General features: G+C 41.9%; 1 protein-coding gene across 1 annotated transcript; it reads right to left on the bottom strand.

Moving 5' to 3' along the window:
- Positions 1–7,631: 7,631 nt before the first annotated feature.
- Positions 7,632–16,287, bottom strand: LOC121547996 (meiotic recombination protein DMC1/LIM15 homolog). Its single transcript, XM_041859400.2, has 13 exons — positions 15,881–16,287; positions 15,510–15,554; positions 15,144–15,290; positions 14,914–14,996; positions 14,736–14,788; positions 12,921–12,962; positions 12,716–12,788; positions 9,050–9,141; positions 8,725–8,798; positions 8,410–8,524; positions 8,205–8,265; positions 7,949–8,065; positions 7,632–7,775 (listed from the first exon to the last, which is right to left on the bottom strand). Exons 1-13 carry the CDS (start codon positions 15,935–15,937, stop codon positions 7,706–7,708), a joined length of 1,029 nt encoding a protein of 342 aa, XP_041715334.1. The 5' UTR covers positions 15,938–16,287; the 3' UTR covers positions 7,632–7,705.
- Between the last annotated feature and the right edge of the window lie 29 nt (positions 16,288–16,316).

Here is a 16,316-nt window from a genome sequence, read left to right as displayed (position 1 = left end):
TTTTAATGGTAGGTTTATTTGAACAGTGAGAGATGGAATAACAACAACAAAAATCAAGAAAAACGCATGTCAAAAATGTTATAAATTGATTTGCATTTTAATGAGGGAAATAAGTACCCCCTCTCAATCAGAAAGATTTCTGGCTCCCAGGTGTCTTTTATACAGGTAACGAGCTGAGATTAGGAGCACACTCTTAAAGGGAGTGCTCCTAATCTCAGTTTGTTACCTGTATAAAAGACACCTGTCCACAGAAGCAATCAATCAATCAGATTCCAAACTCTCCACCATGGCCAAGACCAAAGAGCTCTCCAAGGATGGCAGGGACAAGATTGTAGACCTACACAAGGCTGGAATGGGCTACAAGCCAATCGCCAAGCAGCTTGGTGAGAAGGTGACAACAGTTGGTGCGATTATTCGCAAATTGAAGAAACACAAAAGAACTGTCAATCTCCCTCGGCCTGGGGCTCCATGCAAGATCTCACCTCGTGGAGTTGCAATGATCATGAGAACGGTGAGGAATCAGCCCAGAACTACACGGGAGGATCTTGTCAATGATCTCAAGGCAGCTGGGACCATAGTCACCAAGAAAACAATTGGTAACACACTACGCTGTGAAGGACTGAAATCCTGCAGCGCCCGCAAGGTCCCCCTGCTCAAGAAAGCACATATACAGGCCCGTCTGAAGTTTGCCAATGAACATCTGAATGATTCAGAGGAGAACTGGGTGAAAGTGTTGTGGTCAGATGAGACCAAAATCGAGCTCTTTGGCATCAACTCAACTCGCCGTGTTTGGAGGAGGAGGAATGCTGCCTATGACCCCAAGAACACCATCCCCACCATCAAACATGGAGGTGGAAACATTATGCTTTGGGGGTGTTTTTCTGCTAAGGGGACAGGACAACTTCACCACATCAAAGGGACGATGGACGGGGCCATGTACCGTCAAATCTTGGGTGAGAACCTCCTTCCCTCAGCCAGGGCATTGAAAATGGGTCGTGGATGGGTATTCCAGCATGACAATGACCCAAAACACACGGCCAAGGCAACAAAGGAGTGGCTCAAGAAGAAGCACATTAAGGTCCTGGAGTGGCCTAGCCAGTCTCCAGACCTTAATCCCATAGAAAATCTGTGGAGGGAGCTGAAGGTTCGAGATGCCAAACGTCAGCCTCGAAACCTTAATGACTTGGAGAAGATCTGCAAAGAGGAGTGGAACAAAATCCCTCCTGAGATGTGTGCAAACCTGGTGCCCAACTACAAGAAACGTCTGACCTCTGTGAATGCCAACAAGGGTTTTGCCACCAAGTACTAAGTCATGTTTTGCAAAGGGGTCAAATACTTATTTCCCTCATTAAAATGCAAATCAATTGATAACATTTTTGACAATGCGTTTTTCTGGATTATTTTGTTGTTATTGTCTCTCACTGTTCAAATAAACCTACCATTAAAATTATAGACTGATCATGTCTTTGTCAGTGGGCAAACGTACAAAATCAGCAGGGGATCAAATACTTTTTTCCCTCACTGTATGTATATATATATATATATATATATATATATACACAGCTCTGGAAAAAATTAAGAAGAGACCACTGCAAAAATATAAGTTTCTCTGGTTTTACTATTTATAGGTATGTGTTTGGGTGAAATTAACATTTTTGTTTTATTCTATAAACTACTGACAACATTTCTCCCAAATTCCAAATAAAAATATTGTCATTTAGAGCATTTATTTGCAGAAAATGACAACTGGTCAAAATAACAAAGAAGATGCAGTGTTGTCAGACCTCGAATAATGCAAAGAAAATAAGTTAATGTTCATTTTTAAACAACACAATACTAATGTTTTAAGTAAGGAAGAGTTCAGTAATCAATATTTGGTGGAATAACCCTGATTTTTCAATCACAGCTTTCATGCGTCTTGGCATGCTCTCCACCAGTCTTTCACATTGATGTTGGGTAACTTTATGCCACTCCTGGCGCAAAAATTCAAGCAGCCTCAGCTTTATTTGATGGCTTGAGGACGGTTCGAAACAGACTCCTAGGGGCAGGGCTGAAGTCGTGCAAAGCTAGAAAAAAGCCCTTCATCAATGAGAAGCAAAGAAGAGCCAGGCTGAGGTTTGCAAAAGACCATAAGGATTGGACCGTAGAGGACTGGAGGAAGGTCATCTTCTTTGATGAGTTCAATTGTCAGCTTTGCCCAACACCTGGTCGTCTAATGGTTGGACGGAGACCTGGAGAGGCCTACAAGCCACAGTATCTCGCACCCACTGTGAAATTTGGTGGAGGATCGGTGATGATCTGGGGGTGCTTCAGCAAGGCTGGAATCGGGCAGATTTGTCTTTGTGAAGGACGCATGAATCAAGCCACGTACAAGGTTGTCCTGAAAGAAAACTTGCTTCCTTTTGCTCTGACATTGTTCCCCAACTCTGAGGATTGGTTTTTCCAGCAGGACGATGTGCCATGCCACACAGCCAGGTCAATCAAGGTGTGGGTGGAGGACCACCAGAACAAGACCCTGTCATGGCCAGCCCAATCTCCAGACCTGACCCCCATTGAAAACTTCTGGAATGTGATCAAGAGGAAGATGGATGGTCACAAGCCATCAAACAAAGCCAAGCTGCTTGAATTTTTGCGCCAGGAGTGGCATAAAGTCACCCAACATCAATGTGAAAGACCGGTGGAGAGCATGCCAAGACGCATGAAAGCTGTGATTGAAAATCAGGGTTATTCCACCAAATATTGATTTCTGAACTCTTCCTTACTTAAAACATTAGTATTGTGTTGTTTAAAAATGAACATTAACTTATTTTCTTTGCATTATTCGAGGTCTGACAACACTGCATTTTTTGTTGTTATTTTGACCAGTTGTCATTTTCTGCAAATAAATGCTCGAAATGACAATATTTTTATTTGGAATTTGGGAGAAATGTTGTCAGTAGTTTATAGAATAAAACAAAAATGTTATTTTTACCCAAACACATATCTATAAATAGTAAAACCAGAGAAGCTGATAATTTTGCAGTGGTCTCTTAATTTTTTCCGCAGCTGTATATACAGTGGGGAGAACAAGTATTTGATACACTGCCGATTTTGCAGGTTTCCCTACTTACAAAGCATGTAGAGGTCTGTAATTTTTTATCATAGGTACACTTCAACTGTGAGAGACGGAATCTAAAACAAAAATCCAGAAAATCACATTGTATGATTTTTAAGTAATTAATTTGCATTTTATTGCATGACATAAGTATTTGATCACCTACCAACCAGTAAGAATTCCGGCTCTCACAAACCTGTTAGTTTTTCTTTAAGAAGCCCTCCTGTTCTCCACTCATTACCTGTATTAACTGCACCTGTTTGAACTCGTTACCTGTATAAAAGACACCTGTCCACACACTCAAACAGACTCCAACATCTCCACAATGGCCAAGACCAGAGAGCTGCGTAAGGACATCAGAAATAAAATTGTAGACCTGCACAAGGCTGGGATGGGCTACAGGACAATAGGCAAGCAGCTTGGTGAGAAGGCAACAACTGTTGGCGCAATTATTAGAAAATGGAAGAAGTTCAAGATGATGGTCAATCACCCTCGGTCTGGGGCTCCATGCAAGATCTCACCTCGTGGGGCATCAATGATCATGAGGAAGGTGAGGGATCAGCCCAGAACTACACGGCAGGACCTGGTCAATGACCTGAAGAGAGCTGGGACCACAGTCTCAAAGAAAACCATTAGTAACACACTACGCCATCATGGCTTAAAATCCTGCAGCGCACGCAAGGTCCCCCTGCTCAAGCCAGCGCATGTCCAGGCCCGTCTGAAGTTTGCCAATGACCATCTGGATGATCCAGAGGAGGAATGGGAGAAGGTCATGTGGTCTGATGAGACAAAAATAGAGCTTTTTGGTCTAAACTCCTCTCGCCGTGTTTGGAGGAAGAAGAAGGATGAGTACAACCCCAAGAACACCATCCCAACCGTGAAGCATGGAGGTAGAAACATCATTCTTTGGGGATGCTTTTCTGCAAAGGGGACAGGAAGACTGCACCGTATTGAGGGGAGGATGGATGGGGCCATGTATCGCGAGATCTTGGCCAACAACCTCCTTCCCTCAGTAAGAGCATTGAAGATGGGTCGTGGCTGGGTCTTCCAGCATGACAACGACCCAAAACACACAGCCAGGGCAACTAAGGAGTGGCTCCGTAAGAAGCATCTCAAGGTCCTGGAGTGGCCTAGCCAGTCTCCAGACCTGAACCCAATAGAAAATCTTTGGAGGGAGCTGAAAGTCCGTATTGCCCAGCGACATCCCCGAAACCTGAAGGATCTGGAGAAGGTCTGTATGGAGGAGTGGGCCAAAATCCCTGCTGCAGTGTGTGCAAACCTGGTCAAGACCTACAGGAAACGTATGATCTCTGTAATTGCAAACAAAGGTTTCTGTACCAAATATTAAGTTCTGCTTTTCTGATGTATCAAATACTTATGTCATGCAATAAAATGCAAATTCATTACTTAAAAATCATACAAATGTGATTTTCTGGATTTTTGTCTCTCACAGTTGAAGTGTACCTATGATAAAAATTACAGACCTCTACATGCTTTGTAAGTAGGAAAACCTGCAAAATCGGCAGTGTATCAAATACTTGTTCTCCCCACTGTATATGTGTGTGTATATACAGTACCAGTCAAAAGTTTGGAAACACGTACTCATTCAAGGCTTTTTCTTTATTTTTACTATTTTCTACATTGTAGAATAATTGTGAAGACATCAAAACTATGAAATAACACATATGGAATCATGTAGGAACCATTTGTTTAACACTTGTTAAAAGTGTTAAACAAATGAAAATATATTTTATACTTGAGATTCTTCAAAGTAGCCACCCTTTGCCTTGATGACAGCATTGCACACTCTTGGCATTCTCTCAACCAGCTTCATGAGGTAATCACCTGGAATGCATTTCAATTAACAGGTGTGCCTTGTTAAAAGTTCATTTGTGGAATTTCTTTCCTTCTTAATGCGTTTGAGCCAATCAGTTGTGTTGTGACAAGGTAGGGTTGGTATACAGAAGATAGCCCTATTTGGTAAAAGACCAAGTCCATATTATGGCAAGAACAGCTCAAATAAGCAAAGAGAAACGACAGTCCATCATTACTTTAAGACATGAAGGTCAGTCAATACGGAACATTTCAAGAACTTTGAAAGTTTCTTCAAATGCAGTCGCAAAAACCATCAAGCGCTATGATGAAACTGGCTCTCATGAGGAACGCCACAGGAAAGGAAGACCCAGAGTTGCCTCTGCTGCAGAGGATTTGTTCATTAGAGTTACCAGCCTCAGAAATTGCAGCCTAAATAAATGCTTCACAGAGTTCAAGTACCAGACACATCTCAACATCAACTGTTCAGAGGAGACTGTGTGAATCAGACCTTCATGGTCGATTGCTGCAAAGAAACCACTACTAAAGGACACCAATAAGAAGAAGAGACTTGCTTGGGCCAAGAAACACGAGCAATGGAAAATAGACCAGTGGAAATGTGTCCTTTGGTCTGGAGTCCAAATTCAAGATTTTTGGTTCCAACCGCAGTGGATTTGTGAGACGCGGTGTGGGTGAACGGATGATCTCTGCATGTGTATTTCCCACCGTAAAGCATGGAGGAGGTGGTGTTATGGTGTGGGGGTGCTTTGCTGGTGAAACTGTCAGTGATTTATTTAGAATTCAAGGCACACTTAACCAGCATGGCTACCACAGCATTCTGCAGTGATACGCCATCCCATCTGGTTTGCACTTAGTGGGACTATTATTTGTTTTTCAACAGGACAATGATCCAACACACCTCCAGGCTGTGTAAGGGCTATTTGACCAAGGAGAGTGATGGAGTGCTGCATCAGATGACCTGGCCTACACAATCACCCAACCTCAACATTTGACTGGTACTGTATATATACACAGTACCAGTCAAAAGTTTGAACACACTTACTCATTCAAGGGTTTTTCTTTTCTTTTTTACTATTTTCTACATTGTATAATAATAGTGAAGACATCAAAACTATGAAATAACACATATGAAATCATGTAGTAACCAAAAAAGTGTTAAACAAATGAAAATATATTCTATATTTGAGATTCTTCAAATAGCCACCCTTTGCCTTGATGACAGCTTTGCACACTCTTGGCATTCTCTCAACCAGCTTCATGAGGTAGTCACCTGGAATGCATTTCAATTAACAGGTGTGCCTTGTTAAAAGTTCATTTGTGGAATTTCTTTCCTTCTTAATGCGTTTGAGCCAATCAGTTGTGTTGTGACAAGGTAGGGTTGGTATACAGAAGATAGCCCTATTTGGTAAAAGACCAAGTCCATATTATGGCAAGAACAGCTCAAATAAGCAAAGAGAAACGACAGTCCATCATTACTTTAAGACATGAAGGTCAGTCAATACGGAACATTTCAAGAACTTTGAAAGTTTCTTCAAATGCAGTCGCAAAAACCATCAAGCGTTATGATGAAACTAGCTCTCATGAGGAACGCCACAGGAAAGGAAGACCCAGAGTTACCTCTGCTGCAGAGGATTTGTTCATTAGAGTTACCAGCCTCAGAAATTGCAGCCTAAATAAATGCTTCACAGAGTTCAAGTACCAGACACATCTCAACATCAACTGTTCAGAGGAGACTGTGTGAATCAGACCTTCATGGTCGATTGCTGCAAAGAAACCACTACTAAAGGACACCAATAAGAAGAAGAGACTTGCTTGGGCCAAGAAACACGAGCAATGGAAAATAGAACAGTGGAAATGTGTCCTTTGGTCTGGAGTCCAAATTCAAGATTTTTGGTTCCAACCGCAGTGGATTTGTGAGACGCGGTGTGGGTGAACGGATGATCTCTGCATGTGTATTTCCCACCGTAAAGCATGGAGGAGGTGGTGTTATGGTGTGGGGGTGCTTTGCTGGTGAAACTGTCTGTGATTTATTTAGAATTCAAGGCACACTTAACCAGCATGGCTACCACAGCATTCTGCAGTGATACGCCATCCCATCTGGTTTGCACTTAGTGGGACTATCATTTGTTTTTCAACAGGACAATGACCCAACACACCTCCAGGCTGTGTAAGGGCTATTTGACCAAGGAGAGTGATGGAGTGCTGCATCAGATGACCTGGCCTACACAATCACCCAACCTCAACATTTGACTGGTACTGTATATATACACAGTACCAGTCAAAAGTTTGAACACACTTACTCATTCAAGGGTTTTTCTTTTCTTTTTTACTATTTTCTACATTGTATAATAATAGTGAAGACATCAAAACTATGAAATAACACATATGGAATCATCTAGTAACCAAAAAAGTGTTAAACAAATGAAAATATATTCTATATTTGAGATTCTTCAAATAGCCACCCTTTGCCTTGATGACAGCTTTGCACACTCTTGGCATTCTCTCAACCAGCTTCATGAGGTAGTCACCTGGAATGCATTTCAATTAACAGGTGTGCCTTGTTAAAAGTTAATTTGTGGAATTTAATTCCTTCTTAATGCGTTTGAGCCAATCAGTTGTGTTGTGACATGGTAGGGTTGGTATAATGGGTATTTTTCTTCCACTTTGACAAGAGTATTTTGTGTAGATTGTTGACAAAAAAAAAGACAATTAAATCTATTTTAATCCCACTTTGTAACACAACAAAATGTCCTCTACTGGTAAATCCATGAGGGTCTTTCACTCTTTGGCATCAGCAATTCCCCCTGGAGTGATGGCGAAAGTGGCCTCATTCTCAGGCATATCAGGACTGCAGGAGATCATGGAAAAGAACGAAGCTATGATGAGGTAGATCTTTCTCCATAAGCGAGAAAAATCCTATTCGACCATTTCTTTACAATGCAAGGGGGGGGGGGGGGTTGTTATTACTAAGGAATAATGAGAACAACATATATTGAGTGGGTGAACTTTCAGACTAATTACCTGTCAAATATCTTGGCAATTCTCAACTCTCCGCGTCCTTTCCTCAAGCTGATTCGTGTGGTGGACGCATGTGCCAGGATGTGCCCTCCAATTGGCTTCTTGGGATCAGCTTGGAACCTGACAGAGACAAGAGAAACCCTCAGATCAGAATTCCAGGCCAAAACCTGTTAGAACTTTAGCCAAATGAGTGAGTTGCTGACTTGCCGTCCAATTCCAAACCAATCCCTAGTTCCTAAATCTAGTTACAGTCACTTACGACATCCCAGCTCCAGGGTCTGCAGTCATCTGGTTGGTGACAAACACTGCAACGTTGTACTCTAGGGAGAGGAGAGCAGAAGACATGAATATCAATACGTCTACATCAATGCAAGGTTTATGCAAAAGTCAAGAGTTTTTCTGCTGCAATGTACGTCTACTATTTCCATAGTTTGCATATAAGTCTGCAAGAGAAGTCGCCAGACCTTCAGAGATCTTCTGCAGACGGGAGAGCATCTGGGCCAGCTTCTGCTGTCTCTCTGCCAGCTCCCCTCGCCCAGAGAAATCTACCCGGAACAGAGCCATGATGGAGTCTATGATCTGAGGGGAGGAAGGGGAAAGACATAGAGACACAAGACATTATAAATGCGTATTAAACATAATAATGCATTATACCTGTTGGCATTAATTAAAGTGTTACCGAAAGATAGGTACAGTGATGGAAGTTGACAATATGAAAATATAACTACCATAAAACAATGTGACAGGTGATATTGATTTTCTTTTATTTTCATTAATACCAGAAGTTTGAAGACGCCGCCCTCCTCGTGGAATTTGGCTGCCACAAAATCCAACAGCTCCATCTGGTGTTCACCTGAAGTTGAAATCCAATTAGGTATACAGTACAAATACCTAATCGTCTGATGTCATAAGTACCAGTTAGGAAACACAGCAATCAGCCTCAAATGTATACAGTATTTTTTTGTTTACAAACAACAGACTCAAAATGTATACTTAACATTCATATCTAAGATAGTGAAACTGCTTTCCTCAGACAATATGTTCTCAGGTTTAGGCAGTAATGATAGAGAGGTACTGTTTTAATGAGTAAGATAGATATCTTACTGGTGTAGGCTCGGGCGTATAACACATTGTCCAGCACAGCATCATGGTCCACATTGAACCTGTCTGCTATGTCCTTCAGCCTGTCTGGACGACTAGAGGGTCACATCGGGTTAAGGAAAACATAGGATTTTGTAAGAGACTCTATTGGCTGAGTCATGTGAATTAAATATACTGTGATATTTAAGACCCTGTATCCTCAGAAATACTTGCAAAGGTACAGTTGATTTCCCAGCTAACAACAAATGTTCCCACAACTTTAGAGAATGTTCCCTAAAGAGGCTCACTAGGTCATTAACTAACCGTGATGTACAAGGAATGTTTCCAATAGACAATTCCCTTAATGTCAAATAGAACTTACCCAGAACGTGGTTACCATGTTCTCAGAACTTAAGATACTAATGTTCTAGACACATTTCATGGGAACATTGCAAGAACATTCATGTGTCCAGTTTCTGTGGGTTAGAAGAATATTCCATCAATGTCCTACCAAACATACACAGAACATGGTTGCCATGTTCTCAGAACATTTTGATATTAATGTTCTAAACACGTTTCATGGGAACGTTGAAAGAACATTTGTGTCCAAAGGAAAATCCATTACACCTTGTTACTGTTGCCGAGTCAATCAAGGACTCGATAGGTGAACCACTGTTCCATTAATTGCTCTTTGTCTGTTGGCAAGGGATACTCACAGACAGTGCTTTTAACATAGTATTTTCAACTTACATATTTGACATACATGATTACATTGTGCATGTTCATTTATACAGTAATTATTATTTCAACATGTCCTCACCTGAGATTTGAACTCACAATCTCTTGGTTCACGGTCCTCCGATCTTCCTGCTACGCCACCATGTCCATGTCAGGTATCAGTTCATCTGACTATTCTCATCATTTATTTTATTTACTTACTTCAGCAATTGAAGGGCTTTCTGTATAGTTGCCTAATGTTAGTGGAGTTTATTAACCTGTTTTAATGATACTCCTGAATCAAATGTTCTTCAGGAAATGTACCTTTTCTATTTTACCGATAGTCATACTTACAGTGCATTTGGAAAGTATTCAGACCCCTTGACTTTTTCCACATTTTGTTACGTTAAAGCCTTATTCTAAAATGCATTTTTTTTTGTATGTCCTCAATCTACACACAATACCCCATAATGACAAAGCGAACAGGTTTTTAGAAATGTTTGCAAATGTATTAAAAATAAAAAACAGAATACCTTATTTAACCTCCCGAGTGGCGCAGTGGTCTAAGGCACTGCATCGCAGTGCTAGCTGTGCCACTAGAGATCCTGGTTCGAATCCAGGCTCTGTCGTAGCCGGCCGCGACCGGGAGACCCATGGGGCGGCGCACAATTGGCCCAGCGTCGTCCAGGGTAGGGGAGGGAATGGCTGGCAGGGATGTAGCTCAGTTGGTAGAGCATGGCGTTTGCAACGCCAGGGTTGTGGGTTCGATTCCCACGGGGGGCCAGTATGAAAAAATAAAATAATAATGTATGCACTAACTGTAAGTCGCTCTGGATAAGAGCGTCTGCTAAATGACTAAAATGTAAAATGTACATAAGTATTCAGACCCTTTGCTATGAGACTCGAAATTGAGCTCAGGTGCATCCTGTTTCCATTGATCATCCTTGAGATGTTTCTACAATTTGATTGTCGTCCACCTGTGGTAAATTCAATTGATTGGACATGATTTGGAAAGGCACACACCTGTCTATATAAGGTCCCACAGTTGACAGTGCATGTCAGAGCAAAAACCAAGCCATGAGATTGAAGGAATTGTCCGTAGAGTTCCGAGACAGGATTGTGTCAAGGCACAGATCTGGGGAAGGGTACCAAAAGATTTCTGTAGCATTGAAGGTTCCCAAGAACACAGTGGCCTCAATCATTCTTAAATGGAAGAAGTTTGGAACCACCAAGACTCTTCCTAAAGCTGGCCGCCCGGCCAAACTGAGCAATCGGGGGAGAAGGGCCTTGGTCAGGGAGGTGACCAAGATGGTCACTCTGACAGAGCTCCAGAGTTCCTCTGTGAAGATGGGAGAACCTTCCAGAAGGACAACCATCTCTGCAGCACTCCACCAATCAGGCCTTTATGGTAGAGTGGCCAGACGGAAGCCACTCCTCAGTAAAAGGCACATGACAGCCCGCTTGGAGTTTTCCAAAAGGCACCTAAAGGACTCTTAAACCATGAAAAACAAGGTTCTCTGGTCTGATGAAACCAAGATTGAACTCTTTGGCCTGAATGCCAAGCGTCACGTCTGGAGGAAACCTGGCACCATTCCTACTGTGAAGCATAGTGGTGACAGCATCATGCTGTGGGGATGTTTTTCAGCGGTAGGGACAGGGAGACTAGTCAGGATCGAGGGAAAGATGAACGGAGCAAAGTACACAGAGCCTTGATGAAAACCTGCTCCAGAGCGCTCAGGACCTCAGACTGGGGTGAAGGTTTACCTTCCAACAGGACAACGACCCTAAGTACACAGCCAAGGCAACGCAGGAGTGGCTTCGGGACAAGTCTCTGAATGTCCTTGAGTGGCCCAGCCAGAGCCCAGACTTTAACCCGATCTAACATCTCTGGAGAGACCTGAAAATAGCTGTGCAGCGATGCTCCCCATCCAACCTGACAGAGCTTGAGAGGATCTGCAGAGAACAATGGGAGAAAAAACAAGTTTTGAAGCCACATAATTCAAAAGAAAGGCTACATCCCAAAAAAATTTTGGGATTCACATGATTCGATTCACCGCGATTGAACCCAATCCCAACTAATACAATGGTTAAGTGAGTTGTTCGTTTCGTCAAAAAATAATAGTTTAAATGAATCATATGAATTGTTCCCAAAAAGTTTGTCAACTTTGTATGGCCTTTTTCGCGAGTGTCAGTGGAAACTTTTTTGGGACATGACTAAAACATTAATACATGCTAATAATATCTTAACAGTTAACTAGAGGGTACAATATATGTTTCAACTGGCTACCTAGTTATTAGTCTGTTCTCCATCATATTTTATAGGCCTGTCTACCTGCTGCCGCAATGTCCAACTGTCTCTGTCTCCTTGAGCAATGGCCCACTCATCTCACACACATGCAGGTCATGCGCGCAAACACAGACGCGCTAAAGTGCCAAACCGATCCTGGCTGAAGTGTTGATTTCTATTTATGATAAAATATTTAAAAACTGTGCATACATAAATTACATTAACAGAAATCATGAAATTAATTTCCATGACTTTTCGAGTTTTATAATTTTCCAAAACTTTTTCAGGCCAGGAATTTTTTTTATTTTTAATTCCATGACTTTTCCAGGATTTTCATGACCATATTAATCCTGTCTGTGTATGTTTGATGTGACACTGATGGAATATTCTCCTAACCCTCAGAAAACTGCACACATGAATGTTCTTGAACCTTCCCATAAAACAAGTCTACATTAATATTCTGAGAACATTGTAACCATGTTCTAGATCAATTCTGCTTGACATTAAGTGAATGTTCTCCTAACTTTAACACCAAAACATGCAAAAGAAAGTTCTCAGAAGGTTGTTGCTAACATAGATATTATGGGTAACATTACAAAAACGTTCTCTCTCCCTAGAATTGTTAGCTGGGTTTAGATTGATCCTAATCTGACTTTATAGATTAGAGCTCAGATAAATTAGGATACAAGGTGTTCTCTGTGTCGATGAAGATTACTTTTCCTCCTGTGTAGCCGTCCTCTCCAGGAAGCTGGGCTGTGACTGAAGAACAACAGAGACAAGGACTAAATGAAAAGAACCAACCATGGAAGAATGTCTGTACGTTTTTGAAAACTCACTTCCAAGACTGGGAAATCTGGGACTACCGAAAAGACCCCTCAGCCATTAACTTACCACACAGTGTATGAGAGAGCTGGGTCTTGCCTGTCCGAAACTCTGAGGGATAAAACATTTACAGTGACAGTGTGACAAAAACATGTTTTATATCTGACCCAGGTCAGGTCAATTTTAGCCATTGGGCCTCAACTTCCAGTCTTATACATCATGAGCATGAGATTAATCATACAGTGGGGGAAAAAAGTATTTAGTCAGCCACCAATTGTGCAAGTTCTCCCACTTAAAAAGATGAGAGAGGCCTGTAATTTTCATCATAGGTACACGTCAACTATGACAGACAAATTGAGAAGAAAAAATCCAGAAAATCACATTGTAGGATTTTTAATGAATTTATTTGCAAATTATGGTGGAAAATAAGTATTTGGTCACCTACAAACAAGCAAGATTTCTGGCTCTCACAGACCTGAAACTTCTTCTTTAAGAGGCTCCTCTGTCCTCCACTCGTTAACTGTATTAATGGCACCTGTTTTAACTTGTTATCAGTATAAAAGACACCTGTCCACAACCTCAAACAGTCACACTCCAAACTCCACTATGGCCAAGACCAAAGAGCTGTCAAAGGACACCAGAAACAAAATTGTAGACCTGCATCAGGCTGGGAAGACTGAATCTGCAATAGGTAAGCAGCTTGGTTTGAAGAAATCAACTGTGGGAGCAATTATTAGGAAATGGAAGACATACAAGACCACTGATAATCTCCCTCGATCTGGGGCTCCACGCAAGATCTCACCCCGTGGGGTTAAAATGATCACAAGAACGGTGAGCAAAAATCCCAGAACCACACGGGGGGGACCTAGTGAATGACCTGCAGAAAGCTGGGACCAAAGTAACAAAGCCTACCATCAGTAACACACTACGCCGCCAGGGACTCAAATCCTGCAGTGCCAGACGTGTCCCCCTGCTTAAGCCAGTACATGTCCAGGCCCGTCTGAAGTTTGCTAGAGTGCATTTGGATGATCCAGAAGAGGATTGGGAGAATGTCATATGGTCAGATGAAACCAAAATAGAACTTTTTGGTAAAAACTCAACTCGTCGTGTTTGGAGGACAAAGAATGCTGAGTTGCATCCAAAGAACACCATACCTACTGTGAAGCATGGGGGTGGAAACATCATGCTTTGGGGCTGTTTTTCTGCAAAGGGACCAGGACGACTGATCCGTGTAAAGGAAAGAATGAATGGGGCCATGTATCGTGAGATTTTGAGTGAAAACCTCCTTCCATCAGCAAGGGCATTGAAGATGAAACGTGGCTGGGTCTTTCAGCATGACAATGATCCCAAACACACCGCCCGGGCAACAAAGGCGTGGCTTCGTAAGAAGCATTTCAAGGTCCTGGAGTGGCCTAGCCAGTCTCCAGATCTCAACCCCATAGAAAATCTTTGTAGGGAGTTGAAAGTCTGTGTTGCCCAGCGACAGCCCCAAAACATCACTGCTCTAGAGGAGATCTGCATGGAGGAATGGGCCAAAATACCAGCAACAGTGTGTGAAAACCTTGTGAAGATGTACAGAAAACGTTTGACCTGTGTCATTGCCAACAAAGGGTATATAACAAAGTATTGAGAAACTTTTGTTATTGACCAAATACTTATTTTCCACCATAATTTGCAAATAAATTCATAAAAATCCTACAATGTGATTTTCTGGATTTCTTTTTCTCATTTTGTCTGTCATAGTTGACGTGTACCTATGATGAAAATTACAGGCCTCTCTCATCTTTTTAAGTGGGAGAACTTGCACAATTGGTGGCTGACTAAATACTTTTTTCCCCCACTGTATATTTGACTGAGGGACACACAGTCAGAGACAGAGCTCACCTCCAAATGCCTCAGTGATTGCCATGCTCTCCATGCCTCCTCCAAGTAGTTTACTGCAGAGCAGACCGACGGATGAAGTGGAAAAATAGGAGTACTGTGTTATACTGCAACAGGACTCAGGAAAATGTATTAATATGAAAGGTTATGAACAGATGAGCATGTTGGGGCGAATCTTAACTCAAACTCCAGGCTTCCAGTCGTGACGCGGAACACTTGTTTCCTCTTTGCACTATATTCAAATGCTGTCAGGAAACCATTGGTCTACAATGAACACAAGTCAACTGAAGTTGATTGATGCATGTCTTCCATACCTCAGCCCCAAACCAAATCTTTAGGGCCTTGACAACAAAACTAATCATGAGACACCAAAGTCCTCTATGCTGAAGGTGAATCAGCTGAGTCTCTCACCAGCATTTTCCCAGCAGCCTCTTTGATCTTGTCCACCTTGGCCTCTGAAAGGCCCTTGATGTTACACAGGGCTCTGCGTGTGGTCATCTGGATCCCCTTCACTGTGCAGATACCCACAGACTTCAGCTTCTTTAAATCTGCCATGTTCTGTATGAATGTTGGGTGGGTGGAAGGAGAGGAGAGAGAGCGAAGGTGGGAGAGAGAGGTGTGGTGGTGGGAGAGAATAGAGAGAGAAAGTGTTTTTTTACTTATTAGCTTTGAGGTGTAATCTTGAGTTTATCTACCAACCAACCCATGACGAAGTGTCTATACACTCAAGGATCAGGGCAGACTTCTTTCCTAGACCTTGTTTTCAGATATACTCACAATTCCATGCTTCTGTAGGGTGTCTATGTCTTGGAAAAAGGACTCCTGTGGGTAAAGAATATGACAAAACAACCTGTTTGAAACCATGTTGAGAAGTAACATGATCTGACTGACACACCACTGACTTAGGCTAGATTCAAGTAGTGTAGAAATTGAGTTACCACTACCAAACAATATATTAGCTAGCTATGTTATGAATGATTAACAATGAGTGATAGCTAACTTACTAGCTACAACAATCCACTCTACCTGGAAAAAATGTTTTAAAAGTACTGTAGCTAGCTAGTAGCAGCTACGAGAATGCTAGCTAACAAAACTGTCCGCAGCAAGGCTAGCAAGCAAGCTAATATTAGCTAGTTTAGGCAGGTTACCTCATCATCTTGGTATCCGGCCTCATCCTCCACAACTTGATCCTCGGCGGCTTTCATCTTGATTCGCGCAATGTAGCTAGCTCTTAAACTTGATGTTTTTTGTTCCAGCAAGCTAGCTAGCTAGCTAACGTTATATGCTACCAGTTAATAAATAACATTTCTTGCGATGTCAGCAAGCGATCTGTTAGCTACCCAACGTTAGCTATAGCTCCTGAAAGATTTTATCAACAGCTACAGAATGAGGTTGCTTCCTTCACTAAATTGACAAACCTGTAAAATGTTGCAAAGCTAATGATGATGACCTTATCAAGATGAAAAATGACATATAATAATAATATAATATGCCATTTAGCAGACGCTTTTATCCAAAGCGACTTACAGTCATGCGTGCATACATTTTTTGTGTATGACTTGCCACCTTAGATTTCTTTTCAGG

The sequence above is a fragment of the Coregonus clupeaformis genome, chromosome 31, assembly GCF_020615455.1.
Source record: "Coregonus clupeaformis isolate EN_2021a chromosome 31, ASM2061545v1, whole genome shotgun sequence".
Lineage (NCBI taxonomy): Eukaryota > Metazoa > Chordata > Actinopteri > Salmoniformes > Salmonidae > Coregonus > Coregonus clupeaformis.
This window is presented reverse-complemented; position numbering and strand designations above follow the sequence as displayed.